The 26,287-nt window shown below is 50.3% G+C and overlaps 1 protein-coding gene across 2 annotated transcripts in view; it reads left to right on the forward strand.

Moving 5' to 3' along the window:
- Positions 1–7,842: 7,842 nt before the first annotated feature.
- The window catches only part of ARRB1 (arrestin beta 1), a 70,103-nt gene continuing 51,658 nt past the window's right edge, over positions 7,843–26,287 (forward strand). The window contains exon 1 of one of the 2 annotated variants that reach the window (XM_017642379.3): positions 7,843–8,140. Coding sequence is in view for 1 of the 2 variants with exons in the window: in XM_017642375.3 (XP_017497864.1) it covers positions 8,121–8,140 (20 nt within the window). In the remaining variant the exon portion in view is untranslated. The remainder of the gene's footprint in view (positions 8,141–26,287) is intronic. The other variant, XM_017642375.3, reaches the window with a different exon arrangement.

Below are 26,287 nucleotides of genomic sequence, written 5' to 3' on the forward strand. Positions count from 1 at the left end.
ATTCAGTATCTCAACTTTAAGTATCAATCATACTAATTGTAGGCTTTTCATAGTTTCCCTTTATTTATTAGGTTGAGGAAGTCCCTTTCTATAATTTGCTGAGTGAGAGTTTTTTCATGAATGGGTGTTGAATTTGTCAAATGCATCTATTGAGATGATCATATGGATTTTCTCCTCTAACTATTCATGAAGAAAATTACATTGGTTTTAGAGTGTTAAGTCTCCCTTATATCCTGAGATACATCCCACTTGGTCTTTCACGTAGGGAGAGATTCAGATTCAGTTTGCTAACACTTTGTTTAGGAATTTTTGGCATCTAGGTTCATATGGAATATTTATCTATAGATGTTTTCTTTTCTTGTAATATCATTTTTAGGTTTAGTATCAGGGTTACTCTGGCTACATACAAATTGGGAAAAGTTCCTTCTTTTATTTTCTGAGTCTGTTTGTGCAAGATTAGTATTACTTCTTCATTAAGTGTTTTTCATAATTCACCATTGAAATCCTTTAGCCCTGAAGTTTCTTTATGACAAGGTTTTGATAATGAAATCAAATTTGATTATGAATTCAGATTTTCTATACTTTTAATGTCAGTTTTGGTCTCTTGTGTCTTTCAAGGACTTTACCCATTTTATCTAAGTTGTTGAATGTATTGGCATAAAGTTGTTCATAATTTTCCTTAGTCATATCATGTCTATAGGATTTGATGACATTCTCATTTTCATTCTTAATGTTGGTAATTAGTGTTTCATTTTTTAAAAAAATCAGTGTTACCAGGATTTTATAACCTTAATATTTTGTTGTTTACAGTGCTGACTTTTGACATTGTTGATTTTCCCTATTGTTTTTTATTTCATTGATTTATATTCTTGTATTTATTATTTCCTCTCCTCCGCCTTGGGTTTAATCCAATTTTTGTTTCCTTGATTCTTAAGGTAGAAATTTAGATGATTGGTTCTTAATCGTTTGTTCTTTCTACTATAAGCATATAAAATATACATTTCCCACAAAGTACTGCCTTAACTGCATCACAAATGTTTGTATGTTGCATTTTTTTAACCAGTTAGTTCAAAATAATTTCTCATTTTCCTTGTGATTTCTTCTCTGATCCATGGGCTGTTTAAAAGTCTGCCACTTAATTTCTAAATATGTAAAACCCTAGATATCTTAATTTCATTGATTTCTACTTTAATTCTGTTGTGTTCAGAGAATATAGTCTGTAAGGTTTTAATCTTTTGAAATTCATTTAGGTCTTTTCTTTTTCATGGCCCAGCATACAGTTTGTCTTGATTAATATTCTGTGTGTACTTGAAAAGACTGGATTCTGTGATTGTTGGTTGTAAAATTCTAAAATGTCAACCATTTACTGCTAATCCCCATCTTTCCCCTACTCACTCTACTCTGAGCAGCTATTAATCTACTTTCTTTATATATTTCCTTTTCTGGATATTTCATATAAATGGAATCATATAACATATGGTCTTTTGTGCCTGGAATTTTTTTTCATATAGCATAATGTTTTAGAAGATCATCCATATCATAGTGAGATCAGTATTTTGTTTATTTTAACTGCTGGATAGTATTCCTTTGCATGGATACACTGCATTTTGTCTGTCCATTTTGTTAATTGTATTGATGGACATTTAGATTGTTTTCAATTGTTGGCTATTGTGTTCATCTTGTTTTTTAATAATGTTGGGCCAAAATCCTTAATCTTGGGGCACAGTTTTTATTGTTAGGGTATGGCATTTCTGACATTTCAGGAGAAAGCCCAGGGTGTTTCCTAAGTTGCTATAACTTGGGGAGACTCAAACTTATCTCCCCCATAGTGAAAGTGTCCAAAATCCCTGCCCAGTCATTTCTTCTCTCTAGCTACTGCTTTTCACTGGGAGTCATCCCCATGTATGTACAGTTAGGGGCCAGCCCAGGACTGGAGGACAATCTATATACAGATTTGGAGTCTTAACCCCTCTGCAACTCCCTCCTTTCCAGGATTCACCCTTCAACTTCCAGCCATTCTAGGAGCTACCAGTTTCTTCCTCTATTAGCTCCAGCAGCTTTCTGCTCCCTCAAAGTTTCTGCTTGAGTTCTAGCTTCCCTACACTGCCCTAACTGGGGGATACCCTCAAGGGAGAAGCACAGAAAAGTAGATTTCACCCACTGCAGTTCCCATCTTCCAAGAGTAAAATCCATCCAATTTTGGACTGTTTTGTTTGCTCCCCAGGGCTTTCAAGCCCTTGTTCTTATATTTTGTCCAAAGTTTGTATTGTTATCTGCAGGAGGTTTTGTCTGATATAAACTACTTCACCATCACTAGAATCAGACTACTGTCTCTCTTTTTTAGGAAGCTAACATATAACCTGGCAAGGGCCTCATTGTTAGCACGGGTGTCTGTCCCTTCCTGCCATCTCTTGGCTCTGAGCTGTTAATGTAACTCACTCAGCTGCATCTCACAGTAAAGTGGATATTTGTGGTTTTGGCTACTTAGCCTCTAAACTCCTTCTTACGTTTGGGGAATCCTCTACTTTATGAGTCCTGGAGTAAGTGAAAGCCTGTCTCTCGGTATGGAAATCACAGATGTCGACCACACAGTTTCTCAGTGTCCTTGCAGCAAGGGTAGGGTCACATGACCTAGAGTAAGGACACATGACTTAGCTTGGCCAGTCAGATGGATGGGGGACTTTGACGCAGACGGAAGGCTAGCAAAGAATCCTTTCTGGTGATAGGCAGCAGCGGCTATATCTAGTTTCTGGGCCTAACTTTGGTGCTGTCTGTAGTGGGGATATGAGTTGTGGTATTCATTATTCAGCAGTAGCTCCTCCGCTGAATATCCTGCTAGTAACTTCTTTGTATGTTTGTCAACCAGAATTGGTTTTGTTGATTACAAATGAGAATCTTGAGTTGTCCACCTACTGATAGTTAAATACCCACCATACCCACAAAAAAACGCCCCCAAAACCCACAAAGCCGTCTTAGTAGACAAACCAGATCTAAGGCAAACCTAAAACAGCCACTGCCACATTACAGAGCGGTTCCATCTGTGAACCTGCTTCCTCAGGATATGGCCCCATTCTGCTTTCCAGCCCTCCCCTCCCCTCTCTGTACTTTGGCCACAGATCATCCGAATTCTTCCAAAGTATGATGACCTTCCCTTCCTCCCTGGCTCTGCAGCTGTTGCATGTCGCTCCCTGGAATGCAGTTATCATTCCTCCCCTAAACTGCCAACACCACCTCCTAATTGGTTTCCGGCAATTAGACTCCCACCCAATCCATTCTTCACCCAACAGCCAGAGGAGCTGTCTCAAAACACATGACTGAGCATGTCACCAGTCTGCTTAAAATCTTTCAAAGCTTCTTCATTGATCTTTGGATAAAGAGCAAATTCCTTAACACGATCCAAGTCTGGCTCTTGCCTACCTCTCTGGCTTTATTGGGAGACACTCAGGAGGTAGATGTCCAGGACTGGTCTCACACGAATTGGGGGTGGGACGATAAAGGAAGAGTCAGGGATGATGCCCAGATTTCCAGTTGGGGCAGAGGTAGAAAGCTCCTTAGTTTACTAACCTTTGACATCTTAAAGGCCTGTGTCAGCCAACCTCACATCCTTTGTTGAACAGGGAGCTGAAAATTAGCCACTCACTCACTCAGGCTTTAATCTGCCAACAACTACCTAGCCAGAGAAGCACAGGCTCTAAGTATGAGATGAAGCTCTACCTTTTATTTGCTGTGTCCTTGGCTTAGGCACTTGCCCTCTTAGAGCCTTTGTTTTCTTATCTGTAAAGTGGGAATAATGATTCCTTTCTCAGTTCTTTCTGTTTTGGTAAGGAATTTTTATTGAGAGTAGTAAATTTTAGGCATGAGCCCAAGTTGTGACATAGCTGGAGATGACCATTTCCTATGAGCTTCAGTAGTAGAATCTATTTTGCCCCATAGGAATATTACTCTGGTTTTCAGGTATAGGATGTGTAACAAATAGGTTGAAACAGGAAGGAAGGACCCTCGAGTCCTCTCAACCATCAGTGCCCTTGGAGAATATGCACGGGGTGGTGACTGGCACGAAGAGTGGAACAAAGATCTGCCCCAAACTTCAGAGAAATCCTGGATCCTCCATTGTCCACAGCCAGTCCCTCAGCAGATACTGTTGGCTTTACCTCCAAATATATATGAACCTCTTTACTCCCCATCATGTCTGCTGCCACCACCCTAGTCCAAAGCACCATCCACTGTCTCTGGCCTACTGCAGTAATGGGATGCCTGCCTCTGCTTTTGTCTCACTCCAAGATATCTCCATCCAAAGGCTCTGAGAATGTAAAGTTGGTACTTTTATTCATCTCCTGAGTCCTTCACAAGCTCCCCAAACCCCTCAGCCCTGACCACAAGCCCTGCATGATCTACACAACTCCTTCCCTGTTCGCTCAGACCCAGGCCCCCATCCTTGTTCCTGAGCTTCCAAAAGGCTTCCTCTGATTCCACTGCTTCCCTCTGCCTGGGCAGCAATCCCCTGGCTGTCCCTGCACACCTCACTTTGCACATCCTTACCTGCAGGTCCCAGTCCAGGGGGCCTCTCCTTGAAGAGCCCCTTTAAAGTATACTTGCCCCCATCTCTCTTTGTTTTATCACTGCTTAATTTTTTTTATAACACTCATTACTGCCTGAAATTAGATTGTTTACAGAGGTCTCCTCAACGTGACTATACTTTCACATTTTTATTAATTTAAAATTATATTAGGAGTACATAGCTGTGTTGTCTGAAAAGCCTGACAGGTAAAGCAAAAATATCCCCTTAACTCCTCTTCCCCCATCCTAGATCTTGCACTGGAATGCAGCTCTGTTTGTCCTATTGATCAGTGATTTGTGAGTTCCTAGAACCATGCACGGCACATTCAACAAACAGACATTGAATGAAGGATACATAAAGGACCAAGTTCTGGCTCTACTATGTATTAACTTCCCTTTGAGAAGGGCCAGAGGTGGGGAGGTCAATGGCCAAGGTCCATAGGAGGTTTAGATTTAGGCAAACTAGTAGCTTCTTTGAGTATCAGTTTGCTCATTTATAAAAAAGGGAAAAGAGTATTTATCTCATAGATTGTGAGTGTCAAGTAGAGCCACATTCTCTGTATACCCCCTCATGAAGTTCATGGGCTAGTGGGGATGTACTTTAAATTGTGCACATCAACTCCACAGTCTACCATTGTCCCTAGCATATTAGAGCCATGTTTTCCACACTGGGCTGAGAAGAGCTGTGTGGGGATAGGGGTTACCTGAAACCATCTGATGCATCTTCCTGGATGATTTGTTTTACTTGGAAGTAATTTACAACATTATGTTTTATAGTAGGACACAAATATTTATATAGTCAAATGAAGAACTTACCTGAATTTTTAAATCCAGGTGCTTTGGGCATCATCATGAGGAGAGCTACTGAGATCATGCAGTGGGTAGAGCCCATGTTTTCTAGGTGGGTGTGATATCATGAGTTATAAGAAATATGCATTTGGTCATTCTTAGAAACCAAATATGTATATACCAGGTATATTTGGTCTTCATGCACAGTTCCTGAAAACATTGCAGAGTCTTAAAGGTGTAACGGGTGTTTTATCATGTTAATGAGAGACTTTGGATCCACACCCAAGGGCAGGGGCTGGAGATCGAATAAGTCAGTGGCGACAGTTTAGTCAATCCATGACTATGCAATGAAGCCCTCACAAAAACCTCTGAGAAGAATGTGATAGCTCTCTGCTCTGCTTTGACTTCTGTGTGCATTTGGATCCTGCTTTTTGGTCGGCGAGAGCTTCTGTGCTTGGGGAACCAGACGCCTCCACATGCCATCAAGCCAGGCCCCAAGCTCCATGAGGATAGAAGCTCCTTTATTTGGGACCCTGCCCTATGTCTCTCTTCATCAGACTCTTAACTTGTATCCTTTACGGTATCCTTTATTAAACTGGTAAACGTAAATTGTGTTTTCCTGAGTTCCATGAGCCACTCTAGCAAATTAATTGAACCTAAGGGGGAGGTTATGAGAACCTCCAGTGTGTAGTGGGTAGGTCAGTAGCACAGGGAACTGCCTGGGTCTTGTGACCAGGAGTCTGGAGTGGGGAGTGGAGAGCAGTCTTGTAGGACGGAGCCCTTAACGTGGGACTCTGGTGCTGTCTCCAGGCAGATAGCATCAGAATTGAGTTCTCCAACATTCTGCTGGTATTCGAGAATTGTTTGGTGTAAGTATGTATGGGAACACCCCCTCCCACATATTTACACACACTGGAATCGGGTCTGAGTACCTGAAGGAAGTTATACTACTATCACTGTTGTGTATAATATTATTACTGTTATACATATGTGTAGGGAAGAAATACACCATTGCATGTGGGTTGGACATGTGGGAATCACATTTGGTGTCAGATGTTGCAGTGGGGAAATTGATGCCAAACGTGCTAGGACCAGGTCTCTTAATCCTGGCTGGGGGACTCTCTGGCTCACAGGGAGCCTCCTGTCAGCACAGGGCTCTGATGTGCTCTTCTCAAGATCTGTGACCTCACCAGAAACAGCAGGTGGCTTCTTCTCCTGCCACTGTGGGAATGAGGGTGAAGCCCAGGGCCCAGGGCCAGGAGGAAGATTCTGGGCCCTGATCCACACTCTCCTAATTCCTAGCATTGCCCAGACCCTGGACAACCCTGCCTGCCCATCAGCACCTGCTCCTCAACCAGTCACCCATCTGAACATAATAATAATTATTATACTGGAATATCCTTACCCAACTGTATATAACTAGCATAGGTAACTGCTTCTGAGCATAATTATAGGAGCTGTTTACAGAACCACAATCACATCAGAGTAAATGATAGCTTCCTTTTCCTCCTATTAATACACCAATATTAGGGGCCTATTAGGGCTAATTAGCCAGATCCCAGCAGTAGGGGGTGGGAAAGACCTCGCACTCTCCTACTACCTGCAAAGCAGGAAGGGACCTTGGACAGAACATGTCCCAGCTAGGATTTCGCAGGACACCATGAAGAGGGATGGGCTACCATCTACTAGGCACCTTACAGTGTGTTAGGCACTCAGGAGGCCAGCAAACACGTATGAACAATTCCGCAAGCTGGTGGTATTATCCACTTTACATGTTTAGAGATGGGTTCTGAGAGGTCCATGGGTCCTGGATCACCCACAGTGGGCCATGAAGCTGGTCTGGGGCCTTCCCACTATGCCACTCCACCACCTCGGACTCCCAGGCCATAGCATGGCCAGTGCTGTGGCCCCTTCCTTATCTTCTCTCCTCACTGCTTCCTTTTCCTAGGCAGCCACCACTGCCACCCTGCTTGCCTTGGGTCCCCCTCCCACCCTCATCAGTTCCCAGCGTTGATGCTACCTTCTGCCCCCTCCGCCCCTTCTTCCTGTCCCCTGTAGGGCTCTTGGATGTTACCTCTCCACAACGGGGCGGGTGGGTGGAGCGGGAAGTGTATGGGGAAGGGTAGGCACATGGGGTTTCCCACCGACCCACACCCCCAACCATCCAGGCGATGCAGCCAGGAGCTCGGCCTTGGGGTCGTCAGACCTCTGGCTTCCACCCTCCTGCCCACACACAAAGGCTGGCCCGGGGTGCACCGGGAGCATGCTTGCACACGCACAACTGCACAAAGACGTGCACACCATCCACAAAGACACCTTCTAACCAGCCCGTGCATACAGCTGTGCACACGCACTCGCACCGACAGACTCCCGCGTGCACACACGCGCACGTATACACATCCCAGCGTGCGCCGTCACGTACACCACACACACGCACACGCACACAGCTGCACACACAGCCGTACGAAACCCAAATGCCGAGTTCCGGGCCTTGAGGCGTCCCGGCGCCCTGCCCCCGCGGCGGGCCGGGCGGCGCGCGCACCCGCAGACACGCGCACCCTCCCCGCGCGGCTCCACGCCCCTGGCCGCGGTCCGCGCGCTGTGCTGTGCGGCGCCGCGCGGCGGGCGGCGGGGGGCGGCGGCGGCGGCGGCCGAGAGAGCGGAGGAGGCGGAGCAGGGAGCCGGCAGCCGGCTGGCCCGCGCTCCTCCTGCCGGCCGGGGATTTTCCAGCCTGAGCGCTGACGCCGTGGTCCTCCCTGCGGCCGCCGGGGACCATGGGCGACAAAGGGACACGGTGAGTTGGGGGCGGCGGCCCGGCCTAGTGCGCATGGGGGCGACGTGGACGAGGGCGCGGGCGGGCATTCTGGTCTGCGCGCTGGCTCTGCGTTCGCGGTCAGCCCCCGGGCACCCAGCTCTCCTCTGCCCGGGTTCATCTGTGTGGGCGCCGGCAGGGCCACGCGCGGGGCTACTGAGAGACAGGACCTGGCCGCCCCATCTGCCTGGCGGCTCCTCACCACGGAGACACACACACGCACTCACTCACTGACACCCCTCACTGGCCAGCAGACACAGAGAGGCACAGGGGCAGGTTGACACACAAAGGCACACACGTTCATGTGGACACATGGGCACACTCATCCATGGGCACGCTCATGTTAGCATATACAGACATTCACTGCCACATACTGATCACATACAGTGTGACACTGTCACACACTCACTGGTACACACTCATCACACATCCTTGCTGACAGTCATTTGGCATACACAGATCACACTCCAGCACACATCAACCCTTACACCCTTCATGCCGGCACACGCATGGCCTACACTGATGCACACATACCCTGTCACTTGCACTCACTGAAGCAAACACTGTTACTGAGACACGCACGCTGTCAACCTTACTGACACGAACGCTTATGCTGGCACAATCTCACCAACATAGTGTTGGCAAGAGCACAGCAATGCTGACCCCCACAGACACGCATCAGACAAAAGCCCACCCAGACTGGCATCCAGGGTTGCAACAGCCCTTGCGGCTGCTGACACACTCACTCCAGTCCCCACATGGTGAGAAGTGGAAACACACACATTATACAGGGTGGGAGGCCCCCCTAGAGCCTGGGAAAAAAATGCATCCCATCCATTCTGTTTCCTTTCCCTGGGACCTCGTGGGGCCTGGGGCAGCTGGCCAAGATCTCTTTGGAGCTGGGGTAGGGAGAGGGGCTCCTAATCTTAGGATCCTGCCCTGACTCAGGAAGGGAGAGGCTATGCCTCTAAAATGGGCAACTGGGGCAAAAGGTAGAGGAGGCTGGGGCAGGGTGGCCCCTGGGAACAGACCTGCCAGACCAAGCTAAGCCTGGTGGGTGCTCAGCTTTGCCCCCTTCTTCTACCCCTTCACTGCGTTCTCCCTGAAGCCCTGATAGAAGCTCCCCCTGAGTGCCTTCTCCTATCCCTTCTGCAACCCTTGTCTTATTTTTTTCTTTTTTCACCCTCATTCTACCCTTGTGCCCCATTTGTTCCATCTTTCTTCTCTTTCCACCCTTCCTTTCCCTCTCCTTGTTTCCAAGAATTATTTATTGAGCTCCTGCTGTGTACTATGCATAGTGTGGGGATCAAAGACGTGCAAGTCCCATTCCTTCCGTTAAGGAACTGATAGACTAGGAAGAAATGGCTCCAGTTGGTCATCTTGTTTTGGGACCACTGACAAAGCAGTTTTACAACTACTGCCATCTGACTGTCTCAGCATTATAAGAAAGGTCCTCTGGAGATTATTTCCATTTTCTAGAACAAGAAACTGAGGCTCAGAGATAACCTGTGCTCTTAAGGTTTAGAAACTGCCTCCCAGCCATGCTCCTGACAGCTCTTCAGGGGGGTTAATTTTCCTCTTCCTGTTTTCTAGAAGAGGAACCAGAGTGATAAAGAGGTTCCTTGACTTGCATAAGGTCATGGGGTTTCAGAGGCAGGGCCGAGGCTGGAGCCCACTTGGTCCATTTCTCTAGGGGCTCACCTTGGGCACTGCCAAGCCCCTCATGGGCTCTGGGTTGGAGGCCGAGGTGGGGTGCCCTGCTCTGTGGATGGAGGCACAGACTGGTGGGGAAGGCTGCCGAAGAACGTGAGGCTTCTGCATTCACCTTGATGACTAGTCCCCATTGCAGCTGGCTGGCCAGCACTGTGACCCAGGTCCTCAGCAGGAGGGTGTGTGACTCTCTCCTTCACCAAGTCTGTGTCCCCCAAAGCCAGGATCCTCCTGACTACCGAGGTTGGACTTTTCTCCCTGCAGGGAGTCAGGAGCCCTTCCTAGCTCCTCTCCTTCATCCTTCCTTTGCTGCTTCGCCATCAGGGTGACTCAGCCCCTCTTGGGCCCCGGTTGCATCTCTGTCACTTGGGGAGGAGTATCATTACATCCCCTGCAGGCATAGGTTGTCAGCAGGATGGGGAGCCATGAGCAGCCGGCTACCTGTTGGAGATTCTATCCTGGGGCCTTTTCCATTCTTTCCCCTTCTATTCCTCTAACTCACTGAGGGACCTTGGGAAATTGTCTTCACCTTTCTGGACCTTCTGTAAACTGGAGCTATCAATACTTAAAATTTCCAGTGTTCTCCTTGCATTTACTGAATTCACTGGGTGGGTGAAGAGATGCTGCATGAAGCCTGGAGCCCAGGCCTGGCAAAGCTCTGATGGTGGTCCTGCTCTCCCTCTCCGTCTCCCCTGTAGCCCTGGAGACCTCCTTCTCCATTCCAGACAGGTTTCCTGAGTACTTTGGAAGAGAAGGGCAAAATCAACAATGAGCTGGACCTTGCCTTGTTCCGTGAGCAATGGGATTCTACTTTATCTCTGTCTTCGAAGAGGAAACTGCAAATACCCAATCCTTGAAGGATTGGGAGTCAACACCTCCATCCTGCATCTGGATTTGCACCTCCCTCCTCATATGAAAGTGACAGTGAGAAGTAGTCAGAAACTGTCACTGCCCTCTAGGAATTCCAGGGTCAAGGAGGGAAGAGGGGATGAGACGATCCCTGGGTAGGCTTAATTTCAGGGCAGGTAGTGTGATGGCTACTCTACCAAGCCACTCCAGGCACAGTCATGCCTCCATTCAACAGGCAGCCCCAGTGGCTGGGGATTCAGAGATGAATGGCTCTACTCTCTCCCCAAAGGATTTAGAGTCAAGCAGGTAATTATAATGCAGGGTCATATGTGCTGTGAGAGGCTTAGGGAAGAGTTCCCAGTCCAGTTCTACCTGTGGGAACAGTGAGGGAAGCTTTCCTGGGAAAGAGGTGGCATTGGAGCTGCGAAGCTTCATTTGGAAAGATGAGGGTGGAATTAGGGATGTTGTTCTGGGCTGAGGGTGTAGAATCTGCAAGGCCTGTAGGCATGAAGCAATATGTGCAGAGTGGGCTGGGCTGGGCATGACAGTGAGCCTTCGGAGGTAAGCATAGGCCAGGCACCAACAGCCTGGAATGCCAAGCTAAGGAGAGAGGATTTTCTCTTGCAGTCAGTGGTGATTCAGAGTGGAGTGTGAGGACCGGAGGGATGGGAGCAGATTTTCATTTCAGAGGATGCCTTTCACAGTGGCATGGAGGCTGGATGGGAAGAGCAGGCCTGGAAGCAGGGAGACCAGTGAGTACGTTAGGAGGAGCCTGAGAAGGTGTGATCCAAACAAACGCTATGGAAAAGATGGGAGAGAGAAATATGAATGAGGCGGTGGAGTCCGTTAGCCTACTGGCTGGGTGTCTGGTATGTGTCAGGAGATTTACATGCATGTTCTCATTTGGTTCTCCAGTGATCCTATTAATGTAGGGATTGCTCCCATTTCACAGGTGAGGAACAGATTTGGAGAGATTAAGTCATTTGTCCACTTGCAGTTTGCCAGCCAGCTTCAGGACCCAGGCCTGTCTGCCCGCAAGGCCCCTCTGCTGCTCCAGCTTTCCCCCAGGGAAGACTTGTCTGGCTTGCAGGTGGTCCCCCCTCCTCCCTGGCAGCCCCATCCTTAAACTGTGCATCCCCTCTGGTTCTTTGTAACTCAATTGACAACATGAAGGATCAGTTAGACAACAGGAGGGACTAGAGGCAATGGGATGAAATGGAATTTCTTTCCTACAGATGTTTATGAACTCTTCTTTTTTGGCAGGGAAGGAGGGCGGGTGTGATGGGGATGCATAATCACCAACTCTCTGTGAACCTTGGCTGTTGTCTCTCTTGGCGGTTAAGCTCTGTGTGACCCATCTTGGCTGGAACATGGGGAAGTCCTGTGGCTTTGGCCAGAGCCGCCTGTGGGGCTGCTGGGAGTGGAAGTGTTGAGCCTGACCCACTGTCTCTGATGCCCGATTCTAGGCTCCTGGGCTTCAGACTTCTCCACAGCTCTCCTCCTTCCAATCCTGGGCCTCCTTGCTGGAGGCTGAAGCCGCTCTTTGGCAGGGGCTCAGGGGTCCTGGGTTGTGTGCTTGCCACACCTCAGGGCTGCAGCAATGGAAGAACAATGGCTGGAAAGCAGCACAGCCCGCGTGGCCTCCTGGCCTCCACCAGGCCTTTCTCCACGGCAAGGGAGGCCGGTGGGCTTCCTGGCGCTTTCTCACTCATTTATTCATATCCCAGGTGTCTTTGTTTCCCACTTGGTGAGCCGCTTGTGGTTTGGGGCTATTTCTGTTCCTTGTCTTCGTGGGTCTGATTCACAGGAGATGCTTGGCAGGCGTTTGTTGACTGGACTGAACTCCTTCCTCCTTTCTTGCCTCTGCCATCAGCCCAGGGGCATCCGAAGTGCTGAAATTAGATTTTTCCCGTTAGGGAATCCTAGGGATGGAAGCCATGGTTCCCCTATTAGATTGGGCACAGGGTGGGGTGGGGGAGGCGGGGGTTCTCCTCCATCAGATTGGGAAGTCCTGAGGGAGGCAAATGTCACATTCCTATCAGAATGGGGTTCCTGAGAGTGAAGCCTGGCTCCTCCCCATCAGACAGGCTTCTGCAGGAGGACCTCCCCTCCCCCCCGCAGTCAGATTGGAGGCCCCTGAGAGTGAGCACGTCTCCAGGATGAGCTGTGGGTATTATCTCTGATGGTGTCAGGTGCCCTCCCTCCCTCTCTCCTGTCTGCAGGATGGGTCCTGCCCCCGTGGTGGCTTGAGTCCTAGTAGGGGGTGTAGAACAGAGGGGGTGGGGCAGGACAGGGTGGCTGCTTTTGAGAGGAAAACAAAGGACTCTGTTGTCCCAGCCCCTCTGTCCCTCCCTGGCAGGGTCATCTCTCTGGAGATGTACTTCCTCCACTCTGGGACTGGCCCCATTCTGAGTCCACTTTAGAGGAACTGCTTGTTCCTTCCCGGGAGACCTGGTGCCAAACGGCACCCCCACCCCACCCCGGGAAGCCAGGCTCCAGGAACTGAACCAGGCAGGTCCCTGGAGTTCTGTGTGACTGAAGTCACCACAGCAGCTGAGCCACTTTCCCTCTGACCAGAGCTGGGCTAGGCCTGGCGGAGACCACAGCTGGTGCCGTGGGTCCCTGTACCTGGAGAGGCTTGGTCCAAAGAGCCTGGAGCAAGTGGGGTGCTATGGCTGATGTCAGACCAGCGGGAGGCAGGACCCCTCCCTCATGTGGCTGAGCACCAGGCAGCCTCTCTCCCTGGGGGGTGCTCCCAGAGGCCCAGAACCTGAATGGGTGGGGGCCTGGGTGAGGCAGGAGGTCTCTTCCATAGGGCTCTGGGCCTCTGGCCGCACAGCTGGCCCTTGGGTCTTTCTGCAGCTTTATCCCCTGCCGCCCCCACCACCCACTCCATGCAGTTTCTGGGTTTTGGCGAAGGGCCAGGGCCAGGGGGGTGGACAGCTGGGTGGCGCTGTCCCAGGAGGGTCCCAGGTGTGCTCTAACACTTACTCATTGCTGGGTGACTTTGGGTACGCCATTCACCACTCTCTGGGTCGTGGCGTCCCTGTGGAACTAAGTCAGCCTGCATGTGTGAGGAAGCCCTTCTTGAGTCACCCCTTTCTTGTGTTCCGCTAGTGGGCTTGGTGGGTGACCTTCTTCCTGGGTGGCCAGAAGCTGAGGACTGGGCAGTTCAGGCCTCTGTCACAGACCAGAGGGACTTAGGCTGCCAGGGAGCTGTGCCTGGGTGGGTGTAGGTGGTGCCCACAGCCCCCTCGTGATCTGATTAGCATAGGTTAGAGGCTGAATAACATGGTGGGTAGGTTTCAGGAAGAACCAGATTTCCTGGTTTCAAATGCCAGCTCTGCCACTTACCAGCTGGGCCACTTCCCCAACTAGTTAACCCTTTTTCTGCTGCAGCTCCTTCACCTGTAAAATGGGGTAGTAATGGTGCCCTCACCATGGGTTGCCTGGAGGATTAAATGAGCTAAACTAAGTAAAGCTCTGAGTTGAGTCCCTGGCACAAGCTGTGTCATGTGAAGTCAGCTCTTCGATGGCCCCTCACTGGTTCTGCCTTCTTCACCAGGCTTTGAGCTCTGCCAGGGATTTGATTCCCTCTTGAGGCCTCAAAGGGTTCAACACAAGCCTGTTTTATCCTTAGTCCTTAGTAGACAGGGGTTGATGCAACCCAACCCAACGCCCCTCCTGTCTGTCCTTCAAGGCCTGGATCACACATGGCCTCCTCCTCTGGGAAGCCCTCACTGATCTCTGAGTGCTCTGTGGCCTTTCTTGCCATTCTCTCTCTTATTCTCAGCACTGGTCCCTCCCTTCTCCCTCTCGGCAAAGGTTCTGGTTATTTACACACTTGTGATGCCTTCTGGGGGAGGCCAAGGGCACCTGCCCTGAATTTGTTATCCCTATAGCACCTGTGCACACTTGGCTTGGCACTGAGCTCCCTAAATATTTGTTCAGTGAAGGAAGCTGATGTGTTTCACTGGGAAAGGATATAATGGGGGATGGGGGACAGTGTTGGGTGGGTTGCTGAGGAAAGTGGGACATCATTGCTGATTTTGAAATATCTGAAAGTGATAAATTTTTTTGTGAGTTTGGGTGAAGGTCACTGGATGAGTGGCTTTACCTTGCTGGGAGAATGTCTTTTCTGACAGCTAGAGCCAGGCAAGGGGACTGACGGCTCATTCCAGCCTCTGTGCTTTCGCTTCTGCTGCTCCTTCCATCTAGAATGCCACCCTCATTTCTCCCTGCTTGTCCAAATCCTACTCCTGACGTAAGTGCACAGCCATGGAGCTGTCCCTTCTGGCTCCCAAAGTGTGAGTCCATTTATCATCCCTATTCTCAGACATTTATTAAGCTGTTCCTGGGTCTGGACAGTGGCAGAGGAGAGTAGGGAGTCCCTCTTTCAGATAGGCATCTGGGCCTATAGTGTTATCAGTGTGGTTTGGCCTGGCCTCGGGTGGGGACCATGGTCTCCAATGACCCACCAGTGATCTAGGAGCTCTTTACACAGCTGGGGAGCCCCCCTTGCTGGCTGGCAGAGCACAGAACTCCCCATTAGCTTCCCCCTGGGAAAGTACTCAGAATCCACCTAACTGCTAGGAACAAGAGTTCTGGGCACTGGATCCAGCAGGCTGTGGTCATCGGCTAATCAAGCCACCCAAGAAATGCAATTTGGCCCAGAGGTGTGGAGGGGAGGGAAGGGGTGGCAGGCTCAGGAGAAAAGTGAGGAGAGAGATGCTGTGCAGGAGGATTCAGACACGGCCTGCAAGCAGACCTGGGAAGGGGGAGCAGAAAATGAGAGGGGGTGAGGGAGCAGGGAGAGTGGTAGACAGACAGGTGAGAGAGGGTGCTCTTTTGGGCCGAGCACCCAAGTGAGATGACTCATGGGCAGGGGCTCTTGCTGGGAGACGCTCCTTCACTGCCCTTCTGGTAGCATGGACGAACTGCGTTTCCTCTTCAGGCCTCAGTTTCTTCACATGTCAGCAGGAGCTGGGAGAGGCACTGGCCTGGAGGGTCTCTAGGACCCCTTCCTTCTTGCCTCTAAAGCTGGAAGGGGAGAAGGTGCACACAGCAGGCCGTGTTTTACGTGGCATAGTTGGGCCTCTAGCAGCTCTGTCTACTGGAAGGGGCAGATGGTGTGCAGGTCTGATCCAGCCTGAGGTTGAGTGGATGCAGCTTAATCAGAAGGGGAGACAACTGGCGGTGGCGGGTAAGCTCTTGGCCTCCGGTCTGCCCTTATTCCTGTCATGCCCTGTCCCCATGAATGTCCTATGGTGCCCGGATTAGCGTCCTCAGTGAGTGACCATGTAAGGCTGTCTTCTCAGTGTCTTTTCCAATAGTCAAGGAATTTCACAAATCGCATCCCCAGCTAAGTGGGAGGGGCTCCCCTGAAGGTAGAGCCAGGAGGTTTAGAATATGGATTTTAGAGTCACACAGACTCAGCTTTGCTGTCCAGCAATAGTGCACACTAGCTGTATGACCTTGGGCGAGGGTCTTAAACTCTCTGGCCTCAGCTTTCTCATTTATAAAGTTGTTACAATAGTATCAGTTATTGCATGTGATTGCTGTGGGCAGAGGGTAAGGATTTGATAAAAAGTCATTATTCAGGATGGGAGTGGATCTCAGCTTTTCTCTCTGACCCCTCTCTCCCACCTCCACTTCCTCCTCCTCTTGTGCTGTCCAGGACTATGCGCACAGCTGGGTGTGCGGGGTGTGGAGGTAGGGCTGCGATGGGCCAGTGGAGAGGCCCAGATGACGGCAGGAAGGGGAAGTAAGATTGCTCAAGCCCGGGGAGGGACAGAGCAGTGCGGTGCTGGGGTGGCCCAGGCCCCTTCCTTCTGGTCCCTCACCCAGGGCAGATTCTCTAGGAGGAAGTGGGGAGAACTTGGGGGGCAGGAAGCTGGGGATGGGGATGGGCCTTGTGGAGGGCCCCAGGCCGCTCTCCCTCAGCCCCTGCCCCCGGGTGCCTGTGTGGAGCCCAGAGCCTGGTTTTCTGCCAGGGAAGCCCGCAGGCCGCTGTTTCACACACTCAGACAACAACGGCCCTTCCTGGTTCCCAACCCCTAGGGGGAGGTGCCTGCTTGGAGCTGGGGTGCTCGCAGAGCAGCGCCTGCCAAAGAGGTCTGCCGAGGTCTGGAGGAAAGGCAGCAAAGGAGGGGAAGAAAGCCGCCTCCCCCTGCCCCCAGCCTCTCCCAGCAGCGCTGGGCTGTGACAAGCCAGGGCCTCTGACTCCAAGGAAGCTGGTTACATAACTCAGCATGACTCCCTGCTTCCTTCTCTTCCTCCCTAGAGGGGCAGTGGAGGAGGCAGGCCAGGCTTTGCTCGGGATTCCTGTGCCTGAGAGGTCATTGTGACCATCCCCCTGCCTGCTGTGGTGGTGTGTGCTGCCCACACACCATGTTGGGAGGAGAGCTGCCTTAGTGCAGGTCCCAGGGTTGGCGCTGCGCACTGCCCCCCTTCCCACACGCCTGGGGGCAGAGCTGCAACGGGGAGCAGCCTCACTAGAGGAAACAGGCCTTGTCCTGAGATAATTGGCCTGCAAAGTGCCCCCAGAGGGGGGCCGGCCTCTCTGCAGCCAGAGGAACAAATAGCCAGCATTTTTCAGCTTGTTCCACTTAATTCCACAAACATTTCTCTAGCACTTGCTGGGTGCTAGGAGCAGACCTCTACTCAAGGGACGCCCCTGAACACGTCCAGTGGGATGTTTCTCTCTTTGTGGGAAGCTGATTAAGAAGCAGCTCTGCTCCTGTCTGCCTTTCTCATAGCTGAGGTCTGGCCCTCCTGGGTTGAGAGATGGGCAGGGGTATCATGACGAGGGTTCTTCTGGGCTAGGCGTTTTCAGGGTTGGCTTATACCTTTCTGTTCAGCCACCCCTGCCCTCCCAAGGAGGTTCCCACTTTCAAATACTTACGTGAGTTATCTGCTGCATTGCAGGGTGGGGCACCTGATGTAAAGAGGAAATAAACAGTTCTAGCCTCCGCCCTGCTCATATCTTTTTGAGGAGAGAAAGAAGATCATCACAACACAATATAAGATGGGGATGATGGGGATTTGTTTATACTGGGACGGAGTAAGGCCAGTGGTTAAGGGTCAGAGGCAGCTCCTCAGAGGGGCAGGCTTTGGAAGGTGTGTTTGAAGGAAACCAGAGGCGACCCTTGTCTTGGCGGTATCCGTGACTGGTATCTTCAGCCCAGACCGATGTCCTTCATCAGATATTTGAGTAACCACCATGTGCCAGACACATTGTCAGCCCTCACTTCACCTGCTGTCAATAAGGGGAGTCCTGGGACTGCAGAGTGCTTGAAGACACAAAATCTAGAGTGAAAAGTGAAAGTTTTGGGCACAGTGAGTGTTTGTACCCAGACTAAAAAAATGGGCAGGTCTCAGGGGAGACTCAGTGCTCTGCAAACCCCCTCGGGTCTGCCCAGGTCTGTGGGTGAAAGCAGCAGGGGGACAGGCTTCCCTGTAGCTGGGGAGGCCCTTAAAAGGCTGTGCCTTTTCCCATGTGAGCAATGGACATGGACTAGTCGGGAAACCGTGTCTTATGAGAAGCAGCTCTAGGCTTTGGGGCTGTGGCGTGGTGGAAGGGGGAGCACTCCCACCGTCTCTGAGGCCCTCAGAGCTGTCTCATCATACCTAGGCCAGGCCTCAGTGTGGTGGAGGGAGAGAGGTGGCCACTCGGGTTCCCACCCCACGCCACGTCCCCTCTACCAGGAGCTTTCTGTCTGTGGGAGAGTTTTCCAGCCTTGGGACATAAAGTTTCCATTCTTTCTCTGTTTTATCTGTACTAATGAAAGAGCCCGACACATTAGCAGGTTGATTTTATTTTGAGTCTGTAGAGCCCCAGAGCAGTGGAAGAAACCTGCAAGCATTTTTAAATTCAGTAAGGAGACCTTTTATTTTTTTCCAACAGATTTTTTTAAATATCCTAAGAGTGACAGAGATGATCACATGGCATAATGGAGTGGTTAATATGCACATATTCATTTCTCATATTAGAGTGCTAACTTCAGCAGCCCCGCCACTCACTGTGCATACTTGAAACAATCCAGCTATCTCTGATGTTCACCATTCTGCAGAGTCAACTTTGCCAAAAAAAAAAAAAAGAAGTATTTTAGTAAGAAGAACTGTCAAACAAAGAACCATGACCCAGTCCCAGACTGAGCCCTGACCCAGGCCATGGACTGACCTGGCTTCTTCCAACCTCAACTTCCATTGGAGTGCAGAGCGCTTGTGTGTGTGTGTGTGTGTGTGCACGTGTGCACATGTGTGTGGCCACAGGTGCATGCAGAGCTCCATGGAGTGCAGAGCGCTTGTGTGTGTGTGTGTGTGTGTGTGTGTGTGCGTGCATGCACATGTGTGTGGCCACAGGTGCATGCAGAGCTCCATGGAGAAGAGAAACCCTGACCCTGACCTTACTTAGGACACCCAACCTGATGGTGATGGGGACATGTCCCACCACCAAAGGGCTTTTCTTCATCCCATTCCACTGCCCCCAGCTTAGTCCAAGCCCCACTACTGCAGCAGTCTCCTGGCTGCTGTCCCTGTGCTCAGTTTAAACTCTCCAAACCCTCCTCTGTTCTGAAATTCACATCTGATCCTGTCCTTCCTCAACTTAAAAAATGATCAGTAGCCCCCCATTCCCATAGGGCAGTCCACACTCTTCAGGTGGCACTGGAGGCCCTCCATGGTCTGAGCCAAACTTCCTTCCCACGCTCCTTACCCAGCTTTCCCCACCGCACAGCCAACACACTGGCTACACTGACTCTTCTGGATGTTCCTCCCAGTCTTTGTACTTTCCTTCCTCTGTTCAATGCCTTTGTTCAAGCCAGTCTCTGTCTGGAACTCTTCCTCCTCGCACTGTGAAATATCCCTTACGTTTTAAGGTTGAACCTACCCTCAATGTGGTTCAAGTGAACATGTCCGGGGCACCTGCTGTGTGCTTGGGCACACTGCCTCCCCTTTGTGCTCCCTGCCCAGGGGTCAGTGCCCTCCTCCCTGCTTCCTTAGCATCTTGCCAGCTTCCATGATGGTGTACTGGATGGTGCTGGGTGGTAGTGGGCTCTAGTGTGCAGATATGTGCCTGGTACCTCTCGGATCTCCAGCTCCTGACAGGGACTGGCCCAGCCCGGCAAGGTCCAGGTTTGCAGAAGTACACTGAAGCAGGCTAAAAGTTGGGGCCAGAACTGGGTAGGAGAGTGACTCAGGGAAGATTGCCTGAAGGAAGTGAGCCCTAAGCAGCTGACCCAAAGGAGATGTACTCTTTCCCTCTTCTTACTCCCTTCCTGGCCCTGGTGCTGAAAGAAAACAGCTAAAACTGACTGTGAAAAGGGAAATACATGTATTTTGAGTTGGGGGTTCGGATCTCCTAGCCTGGAGATGATTAAATAAGGCACATACCTCCTCCATCACTCCCTCCCATCTCTCCCTCCCTCCTTTTTCCCTTCCGCACACATTTTCTAAACCTCTAGGACATGCCAGACACTGGGGCTACAAAAATTGATTATGTAAAACATGTCTTTATATTTTTCTACCTTCCTTATGTCTATGCAGGAACCTGTCCTTTTTCTGTCTCAGTGGATCTAAGTCCAAGTCTTGGCATGTTGCACTCAGGGCAGTCACGTCACTTTCTGAACCTTGGTTTTCCCTCATACAGTTGCAGGTGATACTGAGTATGAGGTGATCGGCAGGTGCCTTTGACTTTAGTTCCTCATTGTATGAGAGCCACTTCTAGACTGGAAATGTTCCGAGGGAGTGACCACATCTAGTGTGTCCTCAGTGCTCAGTGCAGGGCACACAGTACATTAGGGTGTTCAGTCAGCCCAGTGTTCCTGGGACGGTCTCAGTTCTATATCTAGGGAAACACCTCAATCTTTGGTGGATGGGCACAGTAGGTCACCCCATGCTACATTCTTCACAAGGGTTTATAAAATGGGCATATGAATGAATGAGTCATGGAGAAGGACAGAGGTGGAACTTGGACTCACAAGATCAGGTACTGTGTGGTAGGCTGATAGGGCAAGAGGTGGTCTTGTGAAGGGTCTGCAGGGCCCAGTGGGTGGGAGGTATGCTTGGTGGTCTCTGCTGCTTGGCAGCTTGTGAGAAGACGCAAGGCCCTGAGTCTACAAGGCTGTTTCTGTCAAGCAGGTTTCAGGCTTTGAAGGCCCATGCACTCTTCCTCTGACACACCCAGAGGGAAGTCTTGTGACTTACACTTTTTCTAGGAAGGCCTGTAATGAACCCCCAGCTGCTTCTCTGCCTTGGAAGCTGGAAGCCTCTTGCTCCTTGATCCAGTGTGTTCCAGCATGTCTGCCTGCTGCCTTCTGAGCTGTCCACTCCAGACTGAGATGAGACTGGGTGGGGGCCTCGGCTGGGAGGTGAGGGAGCAGGGCTGCCTCCGCATTCTCAGACCCCAGCCCCAAGACAGAGCAAGGGCTCAGTTGCCCAACCTGTTCCATGGGGATATAGCCCTTCCTGCCAGGAGTCTGTGAGATGTCACTTGTAAAAGCCCCCTTGGCATGCCTAGCACACAGTAGGTGCACAAGTGTTATTGTTGTCCCCTTCTGTAAATGGGGGCAATAAAACTTGCTCTACTTCTTACCTCCCAGGTCTGTTGTGTGGCCCAAATGGGACATGAGATATGGGAACATTTGCATACCCTTCAAATATTTGGGGATGGGGTTCTCCTTAGAGCTGTCTCTGCTGGACCAGGGGCTGACCCTGCCCACTCACACATGGAAGGATCCTCCTGGGCATGTGCTCCAGGATCACAAAGAAAGTCAGCAGTGCTGCTTGCCTGCGTGAGCGTATGTATCTTGTAGACAGTTCCTGCACTCAGATGAGTTCTGCTTCTTCTGAAACCATGGCAAGAGAGACAGACAGACTCAGTCCGACTGTGGAGAAGGTTTAATAGCAGCAGTATGTGAGACAAGAACAAGGAATGTCCTCCAGAGCCTTGAGCCTCCTCTGTCTGTTGGGCTGGAGGCAGGGCCTTTGTGAAGGCGGGTTGTGCTCAGATCGCCTCTGGGCCCTTCCTCCAGCCCAGAGGCGGATTCACCACGAGGTTGCTGCAGCTTCCACTTCAGGCCCTTCATGCTCCAGGGCCCTTTCCAAGGCCTAGCAATGCGTCCACATGCTCAGGGATTTGGAGAAATGTGCAAAAGGAAGATATTTTTGTACTCTTTTTTTTTTTTTTAAAAGAAGTCTTCCAAGCTATATGAGCTTCCAATCCATTCAAGCCTGGACCTGCCCCTGCTCTGGCTGGGTGGCCCTTTGTGTCCAGATGTTGGTGCCGTGTCACTGCATGTCCTCAGGGAGGTCTCACCCATCCCATCGTGCAGACCTTGTCATCAGTTAGAGCCCTCCCTGCTGAGGCAAGACCTGAAATGCGTCTGAGGGAGCCAGTTCTGGACCAGGCCGAGCCCGCAGCTCCTATTTGCTTTGTAAATAAGAAACTGGAAAGGCCTCTCTGCCCTCAATCTTACTTATCTGCAAAATGGATATAATACTTACTTTAAAGGGCTGTGGAAAGGTTTAAATAATGTACCACAGATGGAACTGCCTGCTACAACCCAGGCTTGTTGTGGAGCTCAGTGAATGTTGGTGGAAGATGGATGGAGATGGCTTAGGGGAGCCCAGCCTTTCCATTGGCATGGAGACAGTTCTGCTGTCACATTCACCTATACTGCCAGTGCTGGGTGCTGGCGCTGGGGGTGGGCTGCTGGGGTGGGGTGGTGGCGGCCAGATGAGCTAAGAGGGTGGAAATGTTCATAAGCTGTGGAGTATAGCTCCCTGGGTAATGGCTATTGTAAACTGAGTGGCCCTTTTGTTGGGGAGGGGCAGGGTCAAAGTCTGGACTGACTTTTCTGCACCTGAGTATATGGGGCAGGAGGGTGAGGAGTCTGACCCAGTTGTGCCTGAGAGAAGTTGGTCAGGTAGGCTGAGCTGACCTTTCCTGCCAGGCAGTGGGCAAAGAGAAGCTTCGTGGTGGTTGCCTCCTGTACCTCCCTTCAGGGAGAGGCGGGAGGAGACAGGGTGGGGGCTATAAAGAAAGAACATGGACTTTGGTGACTGGCCAGGTTTCAGATCCCTCCCCTATTGCTTGTTATGTCAACCTCAGTTTTCTCATCTTTAAAATGGGGGTGATAATATCCTCCCACCTCCCACCCCAGGGTTGGGGTAAGCCTTAAATGAGATAATATATGACTCAGCACAGTGCCTGGTACACGGTAGGTGCTTGATAAATGCTGATTGTCCATTTCCCTTGTGGTGTGACCCTAATCAACCTGTCTTGCTGTCTGTCCATTTACCCATTTGTGCATGCCCCCAGTTGGACTGTGGGCTCCCAGTTTTGTTCATCCATTATTTGAACCCCAGCCCTGGCATGGTAATTTCAAGACCCCTTGAACTGGTTGGCGAGAAGCTGCAGTGGCCAGAAGAAGAGAGTGTTAAGTTTTAGCCAGAAACTCACTCACTGCAGGCCGGCTGTGCACTCTTGCTAGAGGCCTACTGTCTGGTCTTTGCCTTGCAGAGCTTGAATAGCCACTTGTGACTTGCTATGACCCTTTGCACAAGCAACTGTTTTCTTTTCTTCCAAGCACTTAACACCCCAGTAATCAAATCATTGGTCAGTGTTTAAGATTTGCCTCTCCCCACTGGAATGCAAGGGCCACAGGAGCTGTGTCCCTAGGTCCTAGTGCCTGTGCCTGGGAACACAAGCACATTTCTGTTGAATGAATGACTGTCCTTTTCTTTCCCTTTTCTGAAGTCAGGCCTGTTGTTCCTCCAAGCACAGCTGCTTTCTACTTGGGGCAAGTCACCCTGCCTCTTCCAGCTTCAGTTTTCTCATCTTTAGAATGGGGAAGATAGTGGTCCTAGATATCAAGAGCTCAGCTGTGCTTGGAGCAAGGTGAGCGCCCTGTAATGTCAGCTGCTGTTTTTCAAGTGATCTCCAAGGGGCCTTCCAGTTTTGACCTTCAGTGACCTCACTGCCTCTGGCTGGGAGGAGTTGGGGAGAACATTCCATTCCTCACAGACCCTCTCTGCTGGCCTCACAATGAATTTGGAGCTCTGTGCAAACTGTTTATGCTATCCAGGCAGTTTATTCTCCAGCCAGGCCTACTGCAATTAATTACAAGCAGAGCAAATAACTTGTTCCTGGGAGGCTGGGCTTGGCATAAACATTTACATCCAGCCAGGGGCCGGCCCAGGGGCTAGGCTCTTTCTTTTAGTTTTAGGAATAGAGAGAGATTAAAGAATTAGGGCTGGGAGGATTGGAAAGGGGTGGGGTGCTAAAGAGAAATAGTTTCCTTCAGTGCTTCTCCTGGACTCCTTCTCAGGCCTTAAGGTGCTGAGCATATGCTTTCTTTTTTAATGCTCCAAATTACTGCACAAGCACTGTCCTTATTCATAGCTGAGGAAATCAAGGCTTACTAAATTAAGTAACTTGTCCAAAGCCACACAGTTTGGGGGTCAGGGTGCAGGATCTGAAGGTTCACAGGGCAGCCGTGTAGAAAAGTAGACTAGAGAAGAAAGGCTAGAAGTTGGGAAATCACAGAGGATTGTTCATTCGTTGTTCGTTCAGTCACTCATCATGTATTTGTCAGGCCCTGTTATGTGTGAAGGGGGCCTGAGGAGGCAGTGGTGACTATTAGTGACCGGGCTGAGACTGTTTGCCCGCCCACTGAATGCCAGAAACTCCCTCAGGATGGTCCTGTTAACAGACTAATGTGTGTCAGACGGTGGTTTTCTAGTGCATTGATGCCTGGGAGTTGCAATGACTCATGGGCAGGGGAAACCCTGACTGGCTGTCCTGATCCTATGCCCCCTCTCCTCTCCGGGGCTATGAGTTTTGTTTTGTGAAGGCTTTTCTAATTCTGCAGTTCCTGCTCCACTCTGATCTTGCTGGGAAGATCTCTGGAGCCTTCTGCTGGGGCCCATCTGCCCTCTTTGCAGGGAAGAAAGCTGAGACTCAGGGAAGAACAGTAACAGGGCACGCTTGCCTCTGTACCAGTTTTGGACCTGGTATACCTGGATCCTGAAATGCCTGGGCTGGGCAGGAGCCATGCCTGAAGCTTCAGGCCCTATAGGAGACTAGGGATCGGCCTGAGCTATCCACTGTGTGTTGCCAGCACCTGGCACAGAGCCTGACATTTGGTAACTGATGCCCAGGAAAGGTGTGACTTGCAGGGTGAGTGAATGACTACTGATAAAAGAGATCAGGATGTAGGGAAGGGCTCTAATTTGGGAGGTAGGGGGTTTCAGTCCAAGTTGCCATCTCTACTGAATGAACCTCAGTGTTGCCTTCTGGGAAACGAGACAGAATAATATTCCTCACTCACAGGGTCATGATGAGGATCGAAAGGCAGCAGACACTATTTACGATAGCCAAAAAAGTGGAAACAAATGGCCCAAATGTCCACTGGGGGATGAATGGATAAACAAATTGTGGCCTATCCATACAATGGAATATTACTCAGTCATAAAAAGGGATGAAGTAGTAATGCATGCTGCAACACTGATGAACTCTGAAAACATTATACTAAGTGAAAGAAGCCAGTCACAGATGTCACATACCATATGATTCCATTTATATGAACTGTCCAGAAGACAGGCTTCCATAGGCACAGAAGGCCAACATTGGTGGTTTCTGGGGCTGGGGTAGTGGGGGAATTGGGGAGAGACGCTATTTATGGGTGAGGGATTTTACTGTGAAGTGATGGAAATGTTTTAGAAATAGAGGTGGTGGTTTTGTGAATATACTAAACACCACTAATTGCTCCCTTTAAAATGGTGAATGTTATGGGAATTAAACCTCAATAAATTACTTTTAAAAATAGCTAATAAAAAAAATGACAGTATCTGTTTGGAGAGGATATGGAGATGAGACATGGGTGTTGGGAGGAGGCCCCTGGAGAAAGGATGGGGTGAGCAGTGGTGACAGGGTGAAGGTGTTGAGCCAGAGGCTGTTTGTCAGACTGGTTAGGACCAAGGGCTTTAGAGCAAGACTGCCTTATTCAAAGCTGTGTGGCCTTGGGCAGGTTATTTTTATTTAACTCGTCTTTGTTCCAGTTTCCTCATCTATAAATGGGGATTGTAAAGTTTTTATGATAGGAATCTTAACCTCTTATTATGGAAGTCATACCATTTTCCTGAGGATTAAGCGAGTTAATATTAGTAAAGTGCTAAGAATTGCGCTTGGCACCGAGCAGTATTGGGTAAGTGTTAGCTACTGTTATTATCACTCATTCACATTTTAATTTATTTGTTCATTTACTGAGCACTCCCTCTGAACCAGGCCCCAGACTGCATTCTGGGGACACAGCTGTGAGCATGACTCAGGGCGCCGCTGTCAGGAGCTCCCTCACATCCTGGTGCAGGAGTCTGACCCCACAGCACCCTCCTCCCCTTGCTGCCTGCAGCTTCAGCTGTTAATGAAAATTGTTCATCACCTCCTGCTTCTCTGAGCTGCTTAAACAGGCACTGTCTCCCCTGGGACCCGGCAGGCCTCCTTCATAGCTTTGAAAACACCCTGGGCTTGAGGGCTGGTGCCTCGGGCTTCTGCATACCTTGGCAAGT

The sequence above is a fragment of the Manis javanica genome, chromosome 11 (assembly GCF_040802235.1).
Source record: "Manis javanica isolate MJ-LG chromosome 11, MJ_LKY, whole genome shotgun sequence".
In the NCBI taxonomy this organism is placed as follows: domain Eukaryota; kingdom Metazoa; phylum Chordata; class Mammalia; order Pholidota; family Manidae; genus Manis; species Manis javanica.